General features: G+C 41.3%; 1 protein-coding gene across 1 annotated transcript in view; it reads left to right on the top strand.

Moving 5' to 3' along the window:
- The window catches only part of HHLA1 (HHLA1 neighbor of OC90), a gene marked incomplete at its 5' end in the record, with an annotated part of 103612 nt that overhangs the window by 4074 nt on the left and 83942 nt on the right, over positions 1 to 15596 (top strand). The window contains 3 exons of the mRNA XM_082258097.1: positions 3463 to 3543; positions 5249 to 5332; positions 11346 to 11429. Coding sequence (XP_082114223.1) covers positions 3463 to 3543; positions 5249 to 5332; positions 11346 to 11429 — 249 coding nt within the window. The remainder of the gene's footprint in view (positions 1 to 3462; positions 3544 to 5248; positions 5333 to 11345; positions 11430 to 15596) is intronic.

Below are 15596 nucleotides of genomic sequence, written 5' to 3'. Positions count from 1 at the left end.
GCATGTAGAGAAATCACTGTCCTTCTTTTTCTTCCTGTAGCTGCAGGAGGAAAATGGAGGAGATTGGATCCTCTGTCTGATGCTCTCGCCACTCCTCCTATCCAGTTCACTTGTGTTCCGCTGTCTCTGGGCCCCTGTGTGATCCCCTGGTCCCCGTCCCCCCACTGTGTTACCCCCCCCCACTGTGCTCCCTTTGCTCTCCTGCCGGCTGCTACAGGGGATGTGTCACAATAGAGAACCAGGAAGAGGTCGGTAAATCTGTAATTTACCAGCTCCTTCCTTTTCTGAATGGACAGAGTCATAGTCAGTGACATTGTAAAAAAATGAAATGATAAAAAAATAATACAATTAAAATACCAAAAAATAAAAACTACTGACACCAGTGGGTGAACTTCCAGGATTGCAAAGGTCACACTTGCATCTGGGCCCTGGCATTCCACCACCGTGGGGAGGCACCAAGATGGCAGGAAGGGGGGCCTCTGCAGAACTTGTGAAATAGTTCTGCTGCAGGACCATAATAAAGGGCCCTCAACGAGAGTAAAGGGCCCCAGGATCAGTGGGAAGAGCCCCAGGCTTGAAGGGAAGGGTCCTGGCTAGGAGTCCGGGGGGCCCTTCATGGTTTCTTGCACTGGGGCCCTGAAGGTTCTAGTTATGCCTCTGGCTGAAAATATATGTGGAAGCTACTCTCCTCTATCTTCCAATGGTCCCCAACATTTGCATAAGACTATAAATAAAGAGGTTTTAAAAGGTCAATAATATAAGAATAATATGAGAAGTTCCAGTAGGATACCATTGCCAGTCACCATGGTGGATGGAAAAAATTTGGGATCTCCTACATTCACTCGCTGAGATGCTTAGGTGAATTTTGTCTTAAATGAAAAGTAAATCTACCTTATTTTTAGCTAGAGAATTTTTTGGTATATTTAAAGTAGCTTGGTTTACTTAATTTTGTGTTTTTTTTGTATTTATGTTTATTTTTTTGCATTTGGAAGCTATTTGTTTACTTCCGCTTTACATGTTTTATATTTCCATTTTTGCTGCATTTTTTTGTGAAAAAAATCTTAAAATATGGTATTTATGCATAACAGGGTCTGTTTTCTTTGCAAAACAGGTCTATGGTAGGTAATTGAGCTTCAATACCTCTCAGGAACAATTTAAAGCCTATTGCAACCATAAAAACCACATTCAATTCACCTCCCATTTGATTCCAAAAAGTTGTAACTTCACCAAAATCTTTTGATTTTTGATAAAAACTCTCAATTTTTCTTTTCCATATTCTTTAACCACTTAGCTGCTGCCAGTTGTTTATGAATGGCAAAGTGGCTGTGTCCTTTCCACTGGCCGCTAAAGAAAGTGGGCACTTTTCTGGCCACCAAAGGGAGAATTACAGTTTTCATTGTCTGCATTTCTTTTTGGTCATTAATACCATCATCATTATTATACTTATCATGACATCCCTAATTTTATTGTTATTACTGAAAATAATCTTGTCTTGAGACCTGAAATTTATTCCATGGGTTCCTCCTTGTTAAAAAGGTTGAGAAAGTCTGGTCTAATGTTACATGTATTATTAGCACTAACTGGCACTAACCTGTGTGCTATAAGGCTATCTATAGTATTAAGTGATCTTGAGAAGAAAAACATTACACAGATTAAATAGGTGCAAACAATTTACCTAAGTCTGCAAGTCCATGACCAGTATATATCGTGCTAGAGAATCAATTTATACATTGCAGAAACATTTATCTGCAAACATTTATCAATAATAAATAAATAAAATATGAATGCCCTCATATTGTAAAGCGCTGCTCAAACTGTTGGCGCTATATAAACCCTGTATAATACTGTATATGCTGGCGTATAAGATGACTTTTTAACCTTAAAAACATCCCCCAAAAATAGGGGGGTTATCTTATACGCGGAGTATAAAATGTGAGGATTACTTTACATAGTTAGTTTGGGCCAATCTGGCCCAAAACTAATCTCCCTAATCTCTCAGCCCACTGGATGTGCGGTAATACTGTATGTTCCTGGGATCGACCGATTATCGGCAAAGCCGATATATCGAGGACCGATTTGCACTTTCCCCAATATATGGGAATCGGCCCCTGAGGTTAACAATATTGCCGATATTTCGGGAAAGTGCTGTGCCGGAGTGATGCCTGCAGCTAGAGGCATCACCCCGGTATCGGCATCCATAGCCGATGGTCGGCTGTCTTGTAATGACAACCGTTGCGGCTGAAAAGCTGTTCAGCTGTCATTACAAGGAGTGGGAGGGGGCGTCCCCCCCCTTCCGCCACCTCCCGCCGCCTTCCGCGGCTCGCCCGGGTCTCCCGTCCCACCGGGAGACCCGGGCATCCTACATGCACGGCCGCCGAAGAGAAGACCCGATCAAAGCCACATTCGGCTCTGATCGGGTCTCCAAGTAAAAACCACAGAAGTGATGTATTCAGCGCCAGATTAAAAAAATGACAGCATTCAAAACTGCCAAACTTGGCTGTATTGAATGCTTTTAAGTGCAGAGGAGGGATTTGGGGTCTTTTACACCCCCAGATCCCTCCACAACAGTACCTGTCAAGTGTAAAAATAAAAACATTTTTAAATGTACAAAAATATCGGCCAATATCGGCCGATACCGATATTCAATGGGCAGAATCTCAGTATCGGCAACGAAAATCTGATATCGGTCGATCCGCTACATTCAGTATTACTGCGCTGAGCCAATCAGAGTGAGCGAAGTATTCTATTCATGAATACAAAGCCTGCTCGGATTGACCGAGTCAGAGAGGCGGGCTGATGATGTTACAACCTCTGACTCAGCCAATCCGAGCTGGCTTTGAATTTATTACACCAACGTGAAGACCATATATCTGGGCAAGACAGGACTCTTTACCACCCACACAAGCCAAACAAACCTCTTGCCAAATGTGAGTACTATTTGCCTTTTAGCACCATCCACAGCAGCCTGATACTCTCCTAGGGGAACGAGGGTGGACGCCAAAAGGCCAAAATTTGAAACATTGTTGTATGAGAATACATCGCTTGCCGTGATTGGCTCAGCGTGGTATACTGTATGTAGCCGAAGCTACGGTACATACAGTATTACCGCACATCCAGCGGGCTGAGAGATTAGGGACATTCGTTTTAGGCTGACAGATTAGTGGGTGTAAACGGCCGAATGGGGGTAGTCTTATACGGCGAGTATAGCCCAAAACCTATATTTTAACTGGAAAATATGGGGGTCGTCTTATACGCCTAGTTGTCTTATACGCCGGCATATACAGTAAAAATAATATTTATTAAAATGAATAAAAATAGAAATATTTTGGTCTTTTCAGATACAATTCAAGATAAAGGTTGTGTAGAAAAAGCTATGCAGTTCAGCTCTTTTTTATTAGGACGTTGTTGAAGTGCAGTGAGTGAATAAATGAGGACTAAATAGGGACTATTTCTATGTTGCAGAGATCCCAGCTGCCTCTGTTGACCTCTCTCAGTTCAACTTTACTGATCTGGTAAATGGAATGCTCAACCGGGCTCTTAGGGGTGAGTGAACTCCCGGGCTTGTAGAAAAAATAGATTTTTATGACAAGATCTTTTATTTGAAGAGAGAATTTGGAGGGGTCATTATAAGTGTTTTTCTAATATAACATTCTTCTATTTATTGGAGGATATAATCCCCATTTGGCTGACATTGACATTGACATTGAAACATGTTCTGGATTTGAAGTCATAATCAAAATTCTTGGCATTACCTTCAGTTTTTCCCAAAGAATTTTCAAATGAACCATAAAATAAGTTAAATAGCTACCATTCTTTATTTCAGTTTTATAGCAAAATTGAATTGTTTGGGTAAAAATGGAGGGGGTATCAATAGTTTTGACCCATACTGTAGATATGATGCTATCAATGTTTAAATAAACCTCTTACTCCCCAGATGCCAGCAATCTGTATATTACAATTCACAGGCACATTGACATTAGAATATTAATGAGCCTTTCACCTGAGAACTAGGAGACCGCAGCAGTACACACTTTTATTTCCATTCTCGACAGCTGCAGGCAGGGCTGTCCCAAGACATTGTACTGCCTGAGGCCAGGAACGAAATGCTGCCCCTCCCCCCCCCCAAAAAAAAAAATCACACCCAACAAAAGGCATCTACATCCATTCTTTTTATATAAATATAAAATGTAGAAAATATTATATATACTGTTTTCTTCTTCAATAACTCCCCACCACCGGACCGGTCCACCAAACCCCCCACTGTCTGTCCTCAGTCCTCCTGTCACTACTGTGTCTGCCGTGTCCACCGCCCTAGAAGATCCAGCCCCTCCTACTTGAGATGGAGTGCACTGATGTCTGACGTCATTGCGCACACCACGATCATGTGAGGGACGTTCCCCAGAGGAGACACTCCACCTTCTCATACTCATCAGTTTGCACTGCGGGCGGCAGTATGAGATGGGGAAATTCCACCCATACCCACCACAAACTGATGACACAAAACTGCTGGAAAAAAAATCTTGGGAGTAAATTTGCTCCCCCTCTCCAAGTGCTGCCTGGGTCCAATGGACCCAGTGGGACCCATTGTAGGGCCGGCCTTGGCTGCAGGTCTCTTAGATATCAGGGCATCAGGATGGGTGTCATTCCCAATCATATGGGAATCATATCAATCAAATTAGTGTTCCTAGAAACTTATTTCAAGACAGATTCAGGTACAGTTACTATCTGTATTCAAAATTGCAGCATATTGGCTTAGTAGTTTACCCATCTAGCTCTGGGTTTATCAGCATGAATCCCACACAGGGCACTATCTTGCACGTGTGGGTTCCATCAGACACTCCAAGGACATGATGGTAGGGTTTTTGGCTCCAATATGTTTATCTATACATGTGATGTAGGGACATTAGATTGTAAGCTTCTTGATGAGAGCAGGGACGGATGTGAATATACAGTATGTAAAGTGCTATATAAATTGTTGGTGCTATATTATTGTCTGTAATAAATAACATTTTACTGGATAAAATGTTTTGATAGCAGCCTGGAGTTCTTATTTATTATCAATATTGATTTCAGATAATTATACTAATATTATAAACATACAAAAATATTTGAACACAGAACTAGATTAAACTATATTATTATTATTAATAATATTATTATTATTATTATTATTATTATTTTCCTGGACCTCTGCTGTATATTATAGAATTACTGCTTTGCTCCTTAATAATTGATGTTTGTTTCCCAGGTGCCAAAAATTTCTTCTCCTTTCTGAGTGTGACTTCATACAGTTCCTTTGCGTTCCACAAGGTTTCAATCCTTATTTATAATAGTATGTGTTGCTTGATTTTATCCATTTCAGTCTTTCATTACAGTGTATCTAGAACCACGAACAAGCATGTTTTATATTGTAGCTTACCAGTCCTTAGATGTGGTGGCTGTGTTGTTTTTCCATTTTTTAGGTTATTTTTCCTTCCTTTTCATCTGGTGGTCCTGCCAGGAACACACCTCCTGTCCTGAGTTGACACTGCCCAATCACTGTATTGTATCTATGGAGGACCAGTTTTTCCACCCTAGGGCAGAAAGGGGTTGATTTACTAAAGGCAAATAGACTGTGCACTATGCAAAGTGCAGTTGCCCTCTGTAAGAGCAGTTGCTCCAGAGCTCAGTAAATGAGCAGAAGCTCTGCTGACTTCCTTCATCCAATCATATGCTAGTACAAATGTATTTTTTTTTTTATTTTGCTTGCACGTGATTGGGTAATTTTTGCAAAGTGTCATTTACTAAGTTCTAGAAAAGCTTGGTTAAGTGCACAGTCTATTTTCCTTTAGTAAATCAACCCCAAAGTGTTTTAGGACTACAAACTAAAAGTTATATACAGTCCAGGCACTTGCAACCCAAAAAAAACCCTATAGAAAATGAAATAAATAAACCAGTGGTCACTTTAATTGCAAAAAACACTGCCTGTCCCCAGCATGGGATGTGGATGCAAAGAGTTTTAAACAAAATATGGACAGCGCACAGTGATGGTGTGTAAGAGATAACCCATGAGCAGCTGGCAAAAGGTAAGGAGAACTAGTTTATTAACAGATAAAAGTAAAATAACAAAGTGCAAGTGGTTACCACACGGTCCTGGATAACAGTGAGGACGTTGAGAAAGGTCCCATAATGACACTCAAGAGGGACCAATTGCCACTCTCTCGATCAAGATGTTCAACAAGGCGAGCTTTTGTTCCACGCTGGTTCCTGCACTGGGCTTGGCTACCTAGTCACTGTGTGACGTCAGTCCCGGAAGTCGCGCTGCTCGTAGCGCTTGTATACAACGGCCAAGACACACGCCGGTGACACAGCCACTCCTTGCTCCATAGAGGATCTCCAATATATCCAAGGGTCCCAACATCTTGATCGAGAGAATGGCAATTGGTCCGTCTTGAGTGTCATTATGGGACCTTTCTCAACGTCCTCACTGTTATCCAGGACCGTGTGGTAACCACTTGCACTTCGTTATTTTAACTTTTAACTGTTAATAATCTAGTTATCCTTACCTTGCCGGCTGCTCATGGGTTATCTCTTACACATACCATCACTATGCGCTGTCCATACTCTACAAAACACCTACTATCACTTCTTTTTCATAACATAGGGACAACGGGATTCTGTAGTTCACAGAGGACAACTGGGCACAAATAAATTGATTGAGATAATATTGCAGGGGCACAGAACACAGGACTTCTTGCAAAGCCAACAACAAATGTTGTTTCCTTCTGTGGCAGAGGTGCCCATTGGTGAATTGCAAATGGAGTTAGTTCATGGAGACCCTGTTGGAAGTGGGAAAGGCAATCCAAATAGTGTGGGTAATCTTGACAAAGTGCTATTTATTAATACACCAAAATACACGTTTCGTGACTTCCTCAGTTAACAGGTTTGGCACAGAGGATCATAAAGTCTCCTCTGTGGGGATGATCACCATTTCACCACTTTGTCAAGGTTACCCACACTAGATGGATTGTCTTTTCCACCTCCAATGGTGTTTCCAAGTACTAATAACACCGACTCGCACTTCTGCCAAACAAGCAAACAATGGGTTGCTTCACTCAATATCTAGATGTCTCTGACCATCAGATATGGACCTAGGATTGGGATTCCAACGAAGTGAGTGGACCTAAGATTTGGATTTCACTGGACCTTTGGGATCATTGGAAGGTTGTGTTTACCATTACCCTATGGTCACTCACCTCACCAAATGTAAGGCACTCCATTCTTCTTACATCCAGTATAAAATGCTTATGCTCTAACGTAGTGTTTCTCAACCTTTTGTCAAGGCACCCTTTAAAAATCATGGACAATCTCAAGGCACCCTTTAAAAATTATGGACAGTCTTGAGACACCATATTCTAAAATGTATAAACGTTTCTAATAGTTTTACATCATGCAGTAACATCCACACAAGTAGGACACACAAACTTAGAGGTGAGTTATTCTTCCAAAGCAAATCCACTTTTGCAAATTGGTCCTGACTAGTATTACAATATTTCTCTTCTTCCTTATTTTTTCTCAATCCCTCAGCTAATGGGACCCCAACACTGATGGAGAGGGGCAGAGGAGGGTCAAACAGCTAGAAGGTTGTACTGGGCACAATGAGAACCTGTGGCTTTGTGTAACTAAAAGGCAGTCTTTGTCCACATGCTGGCTTGTATAAAATTTCTGGGAAATTTTTAAGCATTTTGCCAAGGCACCCCTGAAGAAACCTCAAGGCACCCCAGTGTGCCTGGGCACCCTAGTTGAAAAAGGCTGCTCTAATGCAATGACTACTCCATAAGGGCTTTCCTATCTGTCTTGTTTCTTTTTTTGTGCGGGATACCAGCGGATTTCTTTTTTTGTTTTTGTTTTTTCACACCATACTTCATACCACTCCCCAACATATAGGTATTTTTTGTGCACTTATATTGAGCAGATATAGCTAAATACTTTTAATAGTATATTTAACCACTTGTCTACTAAGATATGTTTATAAACAGCAGTGGCTAAATCAAACTCATGGGTGCTAAGCTTGGAACCTACTTTTATGGCCATTGAAGGGCTTTCCAATAAAAGTGATCCAGGTGGCTCTAGAGAACACTTTTAAGGGGTTCTCAAAGTGCACCCCTTGCCAGCAGCACCCTTGGTTGTTCACAGGCTCTCCCATTCCTCCAGGGAGCCTGGGACACAGTGGGCTACAGTGAGAGCAGGAGGACTTCGTGGAACATACATTTCCTGGTCCATTCTGTGACAAATAACCCGGGAAGCGACGTGTATTATGACACTTCTGGAATCTCAGCTGTCATTCCTTGGCTAGTGTAGCCAAGGATGCAGCTATTGCAGCATGGCCTTGATTGAGTAGCTGCAATGGAGGGCAGGGGGAAGCATCTTCATAAAACTGACCTGTACCTGTCCAGTGCTATCACATAAGGAGTTTGTTAGCCCCTTTGTGATTGCAAAAAAGTAAAAAACTATTAAAAAGTGTAAGAAAATAATTATTTAACCACTTGCCAACCTGCCTGCAAATAATTTTACGGGCAGGAGGCATGTACAGGCACAGTCGCATACCTGTTCGCCCACCCCCCTCTGACTCACCCTGGATTTTGCCAACAGGTTTCAGCCAATGATTCATGATTAACGAGACCTGCTGATTGGCTGTGTCCAATCACAGCCCACGGCCTTGTGTTGACAAACAACACAGAGCTCTGTACTGAGAGAACAATCTGTTTGTTTCTTGGTGGTAAAAGACAGAACATATTACACACATTAAGACCCCGTTCACACTGGGGCGACGCTACTTGCCGGGGCGACCTCACAGGTCGCGGTGTGCAGCTCGCACCGCGACCTCGGAGCGGCCGGCACGGACTTCATATCATTGAAGTCAATGCAGGTCGCTCCAGGTCGCCCCAAAGAAGCTCCGGACCCTTTTTCTAAGTTGGAGCGACTTGTGTTAGAACGGGTCCACAGCTACTCTATGGCAGGCGACCTACGGCGACCTGTCAGGCGACCAGGTCGTCTGACAGGTCGCCCCAGTGTGAACGGAGTCTTACACTTGCTAAGCATACACTTAACCCCTTGATTACCCTGAGATGTTAACCTCTTAACAGCCAGTGTCATTAGTACATTGACAGTATATAGTATTATCACTGATCTCTCTATTAGTGTCACTGGTGATGTCAGTGTCAGTCTACCTCCCACCCAGCGTCAGTTAGTGTCAGATTTCCCACCACAGTCACAGTCCCACTATTAGTCACTGATCACCGCCATTACTTGTTTAAAAAAATAATAATTACAATATTTATATATATATATATATATATATATATATAAAGTATATATATATATATATATATATATATATATCATAGTTTGTAGGTGCTATAACTTTCACAAAAACCAATCGATATACACTTACATTCTTCCCAAAGACATGTAGCAGAATACGTTTTGGCCTAAATCTATGAAAAAATGTGTCATTTATCATTTTATATTATTGGATATGTTTTATAGAAGTGTTATAGTAAAAAATATTTTTTTCTAACATTTTTGGTTCTTTTTCATTAATATAATAAAAAATAAAAAACCCAATGGTGATCAAGAATAAAGAAAGCTTTATTTGAGTGAAAAAAATTATACATATGTTCTTGGGTACAGCATTGCATGACTGAGCAATTGCCAGTTAAAGTAGCACAGTGCTAAATAGCAAACAATTACCCAGTCATGAAGGGGGTAAAACCTTCCAGTGGTTACAAAACGAACTAAGTTTTTTTTAAAGCAGCCCTGGCACCTCCGTACACACCCTATATAAAAAGCACAGAGCAGGGCGAGCATGTGCATGTAAACGTCAATTGAGCCACATATGTGCGGTATCGTCATGAATGTGGGAATGAACACAATATCTCTAGAGCCATAATTCACGGTTAAATCTAAATTGATAACCTGTAAAGACTGTTCCCTATGCAGAATTTTTGATACCATAGTTTTTTCCCAAATTTTACAGGTGTGTGCAATTCTAAGGCTTGACATGTTTGGCATCTATTTCCTGGACACAACCCCATCTTTAATATTTTACCAAAAATAAAATGGGCATAACATTATGTTTGTATGCACTGAAATTTATTTTAGTGTATTTTTTTTTTTGTTGAAAGTATGCATTTGATAAATAGCTGGGAAAATATTGTGCAACATATAAAAACTGCACCTATGACCAAATTATTCTGCAGGCTCTTTTCTTTCAAAAGATATATACTTTTTTTTTTTTTGGGGGGGGGGGGGGGGGTAATGGTAATATCTAGCAAAAAATGGTGTGGTTGCATTATATTCTATTTTATGCTTTTACTTTTATTTATTTCTCATTTTTATTTATTTTTTATTTTTTTTCACCTGGTGATCCTGCCAATAACACCCTTCCTGTTTTAGGATGCCAACATTTACTCACTGCACTGTATCTATGGAGGAACAGCATTGTCCTCCTAGGTGGCCTAACTGATTTGGAACACCAACTCCTCCCCCTGTACTCATCTCCATTACATAGGGAGTTGTTTTGTAGTTCACAGGCTGTAGTTGAGAAAACAGATGACATTGTATGAGATATCAGCTCAGTGCACAGTAAGTTACGAAGACACTGGCAGAATCAGCTAGTATTTTTTGTAATAAAAGGAAATGTTCATAGCCTGAAAATATAAAAACGAATGCAGTTTATTGTTAGGGATTACATTTCATGTTATAAGATTTGGTATAACACCTAAAGTATTACTAAACTCACAACAGTAAAATCAGTCTGCATATGCAGTAAAGCATGCTTGTTATACTCACTGTGGAACCTAAGGGGGTTAATCCTCTGCACTGTGTAAAAGGCTGTTTGATCCTGTCTTCTCTGATCCTCCTCTTCTTCCACTGTCCCCAATCCATTTTCTGATAAGACAGAGCCTTTGGAGTCACTCTTCACATGCTCAGTTTGGTGTGTATTGCTAGAGAGTTTTTTTCTTTTCTTGGGAGAGTACATGTGATCAGCACAGGGCCAATCAGTACTGTCCAGACAGAGGTTCAGGGGTCTTGCAGCCTCAAAGGACAGTCAGAGTAGAATAAAAACACCTCCTACAAGCTTTAACCAGACACTGATAGAAGTCACAAGACTTCTATATACTGCTGATGAGAAAAGGTATTTAGCAGTTTATATTTACTAAAATAATTGCATGTCCATGTTCTGTGTACTGTGGGAGACCAGATATAGTGAATGCAGGGTCCTGGGTTTAGTAAGACTTTAACTATGATTTTTTTTACTATACAAAATGTAACATTATCATTCTTCATGGTTTCCTTTGCAGTTTCTAACCTAAAACAAGTAGATTACCACAAGTTTCCCATGAGATATTGCTACTGCTTAAACAACAGGACCAATGACTTGACAGGTATGTTTTTAAAGTATTTGCGAACCCTCGCCTTGTAAAACAGCCCATTCAGTTTAAAATAGAAATAAAAGGCAAAACATTTGTGTATGTACAGTATGTATGAAAAAAAACATTATAAATATCTTTGTTTTCTTTTTTTTTTTTTTATAAGTGATCACATACTCTCTGTTCTCAGCTGCATAGGAGCTAGAGGAGGAAACAACATTACACTGGTCTTCCCAACAAATAATTGTGCAGGTGGGGGGGGGGGCAGTCAGCATAAATCTGACCATTGGAGGACAAGAGGATTGTTCTCCCTGCACAACCAGAAAACTGACCATTCTAGAATTGATGTGCTCTCAGGCCTAGCCTAGCTTGGTCAGTTTGAAATAGGATAGCAGGGGACTGGCAGGATCACCAGGAATTTTTTGCAAAAGAAGGAACAAGGAGTGGGATACTTTAATCACATGGTACAACAGACACATATCAGGAATATGAAATGTTGGGACAACATATTCTTTAAAGCGGTTGTCCAGTCTGTTAAAAAAAAAAAAAAAGTCAGCAGCTACAAATCCTGTAACTGCTGACTTTTAATAAATGGACACTTACCTGCCCATGGATCCAGCGCTGTCCTTACCTGGGCTAGTTCTTTACTAGCCCCTGGGTTCCCAGTGCCATCATCATAACTGTGGGCAACCAGCTGTGCAAATTTCAGCTTCACAGCCAGGTGCACACTGTGCATGCGTGAGTCGTGCTGCACTTTTTGAATGGTCCGGGGAAGGGGGAAGGAGCAGAAGTGGGTGTAGGTATCTGTCAAAACTAGGTACCTGCTCCTCTTCTCCAGAATTACATGCCAAGTTAGGCAGAGGAGGGGGGGTGTCTTATAGTGGAACTTCCACTTTTGGGTGGAGCTTAGTGTGATGGACCCCGTACTCAAGAAGAGTATGTCTGCCGTATAGGCTTCCCTTGCCTGGTACCAGCACGATCCAAGATCCCCTAGCCCACCCAGTCACTTGTTGAGACATCAGTGTAGGGTGGTAAGAAGCATAAGACTATTTACTCAAACACAGGCACAAAGAGATATAAACTCTGGGACAATCCCCTCCCCCTCCCCTCTAGCAGCTAATCCACATACACATACAGTATACATCCCATAATAGATTGATCCCAAAGCAGACAAAAACAATAGAACAATGGGATACAAGCACTTAACAATAACAAACCCCACCCAACCTCAAACTATCTAGCAATGGTCTATGAGATAAACTCCTAGAAGCAGCCTGAAAAGGTCGAACCAATTTATCATAATATATTTCTTGAGGGATATTGTTCATAAATATTATTATCCCAAGTGAAAGAGACCCTTCATTCTTTCAACACAAACCACACATACAGAACCCAGGATAACTGGGGTAAAATTAAATGCTGAGTCCGGTGTGGTTGTACAGCGAGTCTGATTAGTGCACACCCGAATGGGGTTCTTAGTCACCCTGTGCCCCTAATAGACACAGGGTGACTTACACATACGAGGGGCCAGGGAAGCTAGAAAAGGAGTTTCCCGACCTCTCTAAAGTTAATCTGGGTTCCACGAGCCCCCCACACAAAGTGACTCTTGTCACACTCAGCTTTAAGCTGAAGTGAAATAAATCAATAGATATTGTGTTTACTTACTTTTTCTTTTCTCTCAAATTGGCTATCAGGCTTCTCCAGTGGCTTCAGGACTTTCTCCATCAGAGAGCTGCAATGCTTATGCAAGTCTGGACTTCATAGGCTTGTTCATGGTCCCAGCCTCAGAAAGTACTGAGGCATCTGGATCAACATGATACCTAGGAAATAGAATTTGCCCAAAAAGGTCTGCAACCATTACAAGTGTATTTGACCTGCATTAGACCTCCTACTGACTTAAAATCAAAAAGATATTCATTGCCATAGACTTGTATGGGGAAGGAAGCAGTTATGTGTGTTGTGTTGTGACCATGTGAATGTAGGTGTAGCATCTATGAAATCAAGAAGGTGCTACAGAATAATTGTTTTCTGAAAAGCATTGTGGAGAAGAGAGTGACAACTGTGCGGTTATAAAAATGATGTAGACATAGAATACGGCACCAAAAGAATGTACAGTAATAGTAAAGTCGGTTTATGTACACAGTAATTTGCAGAATTGGGGAACACTGACTCAATAGCTACCCACACTCATCTATGTCTGATTCAGATAAATAGTGAGAAATCAACAAGGTCTAAGTGAAAACTTTTACATGTACCATAAATTAGTGTGGGTGAATCTACGTCAAAATACAGCACCATATGAGAACAATAAAACTGCGATCTCTAATTTCTGGCATAGTCATGCTGATCACCCACACGTAGGCACTGCCTGGGAGACTCTTAAAGCCTTCTTAAGAGGTCAGTTTATTTCTAAAATTCAGGCCATTAAACGAGCAACAGCCATGCAGGGTGAGCAGGTTGCACAACTGGTGCATCAAGTAGAGCAGGGATCCTCAAACGAAGGCCCTCCAGCTGTTGTGGAACTACACATCCCATGAGGCATTGTAAAACTTTGACATTCACAGACATAACTAGGCATGATGGGAATTGTAGTTCCTGAACAACTTGAGGGCCATAGTTTGAAGAGCCCTGAATTAGAGGGTCAAGTTCATTGATGACTGTTCGGACATAAGTAGAGAAGGATGGCTTGCTGAACAGGAGGCACTCTCCGGCAAGAACCACATGAGAGGAAACGCTTCTTTAAAGGTTGGCGTTTTTATGAAGAAGGGGAGCAGACTGGTCGCCTCTTGGTTAAACTGGCTCACTTTCATCAATCATCTCCCATCATAGGTGCACTGAGAGGACAAGATGGCCAAATAGTTAACTTTCAAGATCTGATTATGTTAGAACTAGTCACTTTCTATTTGACTCTTTATCAGTCCAAACAAACCTATTCTGAGGATAAGTTGCTACACTATATTAGTGATGTTCCTTTGCCATCTCTCTCTGCTACTTCACGGAATATGCTAGATGCCCCTGTGACACTGGAGGAATTACAGACAGCAACCAGTTTGTTCCCTAAATCAAAGGCGCCAGAAGAGGATGGGTTGCCATCCCAATTGAAGTGTATAAGGCATATGGTGCTGAGAAATTACCCTGTTTACTTAAAAAGTTTTTAATAATGCGAGAACTAATCAGTGCCTTCCCCCATTTATGACTAAGGCCACTTTTATACTATTGTTAAAACCCGGAAAAGATCCATTGGATCCAGGATCTTACAGGCCCACCTCGCTTCTACAAAGTGATATTAAAATACTTACGAAAGTCCTGGTCCTCAGGCTGAAAAAAGCTTACAGCATCCGTCATACATGCCGATCAAGCAGGCTTTATGCCCCAAAAATCGACATCTCTTAACTTGCTCAGATTGTTTCTTAATTTACAATCACCGGGGGCTAATGTCGTAGAAAGGGCACTGCTGTCACCCGATGCTCATCCCCCCTCTCTCGCCGCCTTCTGTTGCTCTGCCCGGGTCCTGTTCCACTGGATGCTTCGCTGGCCGGAGACCTGAACAAAGCCGGAATTGGCTTTGATGGGGTCTTGGATATGGAAAGCCGGAAGTGACGTCATGACATCACTTATGGTTTGCTTGGTCTCCAATGGCGCCAGTTTTAAAAAATAAAAAGTATTTAAAAATGCCGATCTTGGCGTTTTGAATACTTTAAAGTGCAAAGGAGGAGTTTTGGGTCACATAGATCCCAGATCCCTCCATAAAGAGTACCTGTCACTACCTATTACTGTCACAAGGGATGTTTCCATTCTTTGTAACAACAATAAAAGTGATAAAAAAAAAAAGTATATTGGCACCTGATATCGGCTATCGGCCTGAAAGGCGACCGAAAAATCTATGTCGGTATGGACCCTGATAAAACGATATCGGTCGCCCCCTAATCTGTGGTTTTCAATATTGGACCCTTCAAGAGAAACAAGTTCTATATGCAGATGACACCACGTTAATGCTAGGTGATACCACTTCCTCTCTTAAAGAAGTTATGGCGATGATCACTGAATTTGGCACATACTCAGGATTGCCCATAAACTGGTCTATGTTCTCCCTTATGCCCCTAGATGTGGCGCCAGATTCTCCTTTTTTAGCCGTGGCCAATATGCCTATCTCTTCTTTATTTAAATACCTGGCTATTCAGG

This window comes from Pelophylax lessonae (assembly GCF_965119305.1).
Source record: "Pelophylax lessonae genome assembly, chromosome: 5".
NCBI classification, from domain to species: domain Eukaryota; kingdom Metazoa; phylum Chordata; class Amphibia; order Anura; family Ranidae; genus Pelophylax; species Pelophylax lessonae.
This window is presented reverse-complemented; position numbering and strand designations above follow the sequence as displayed.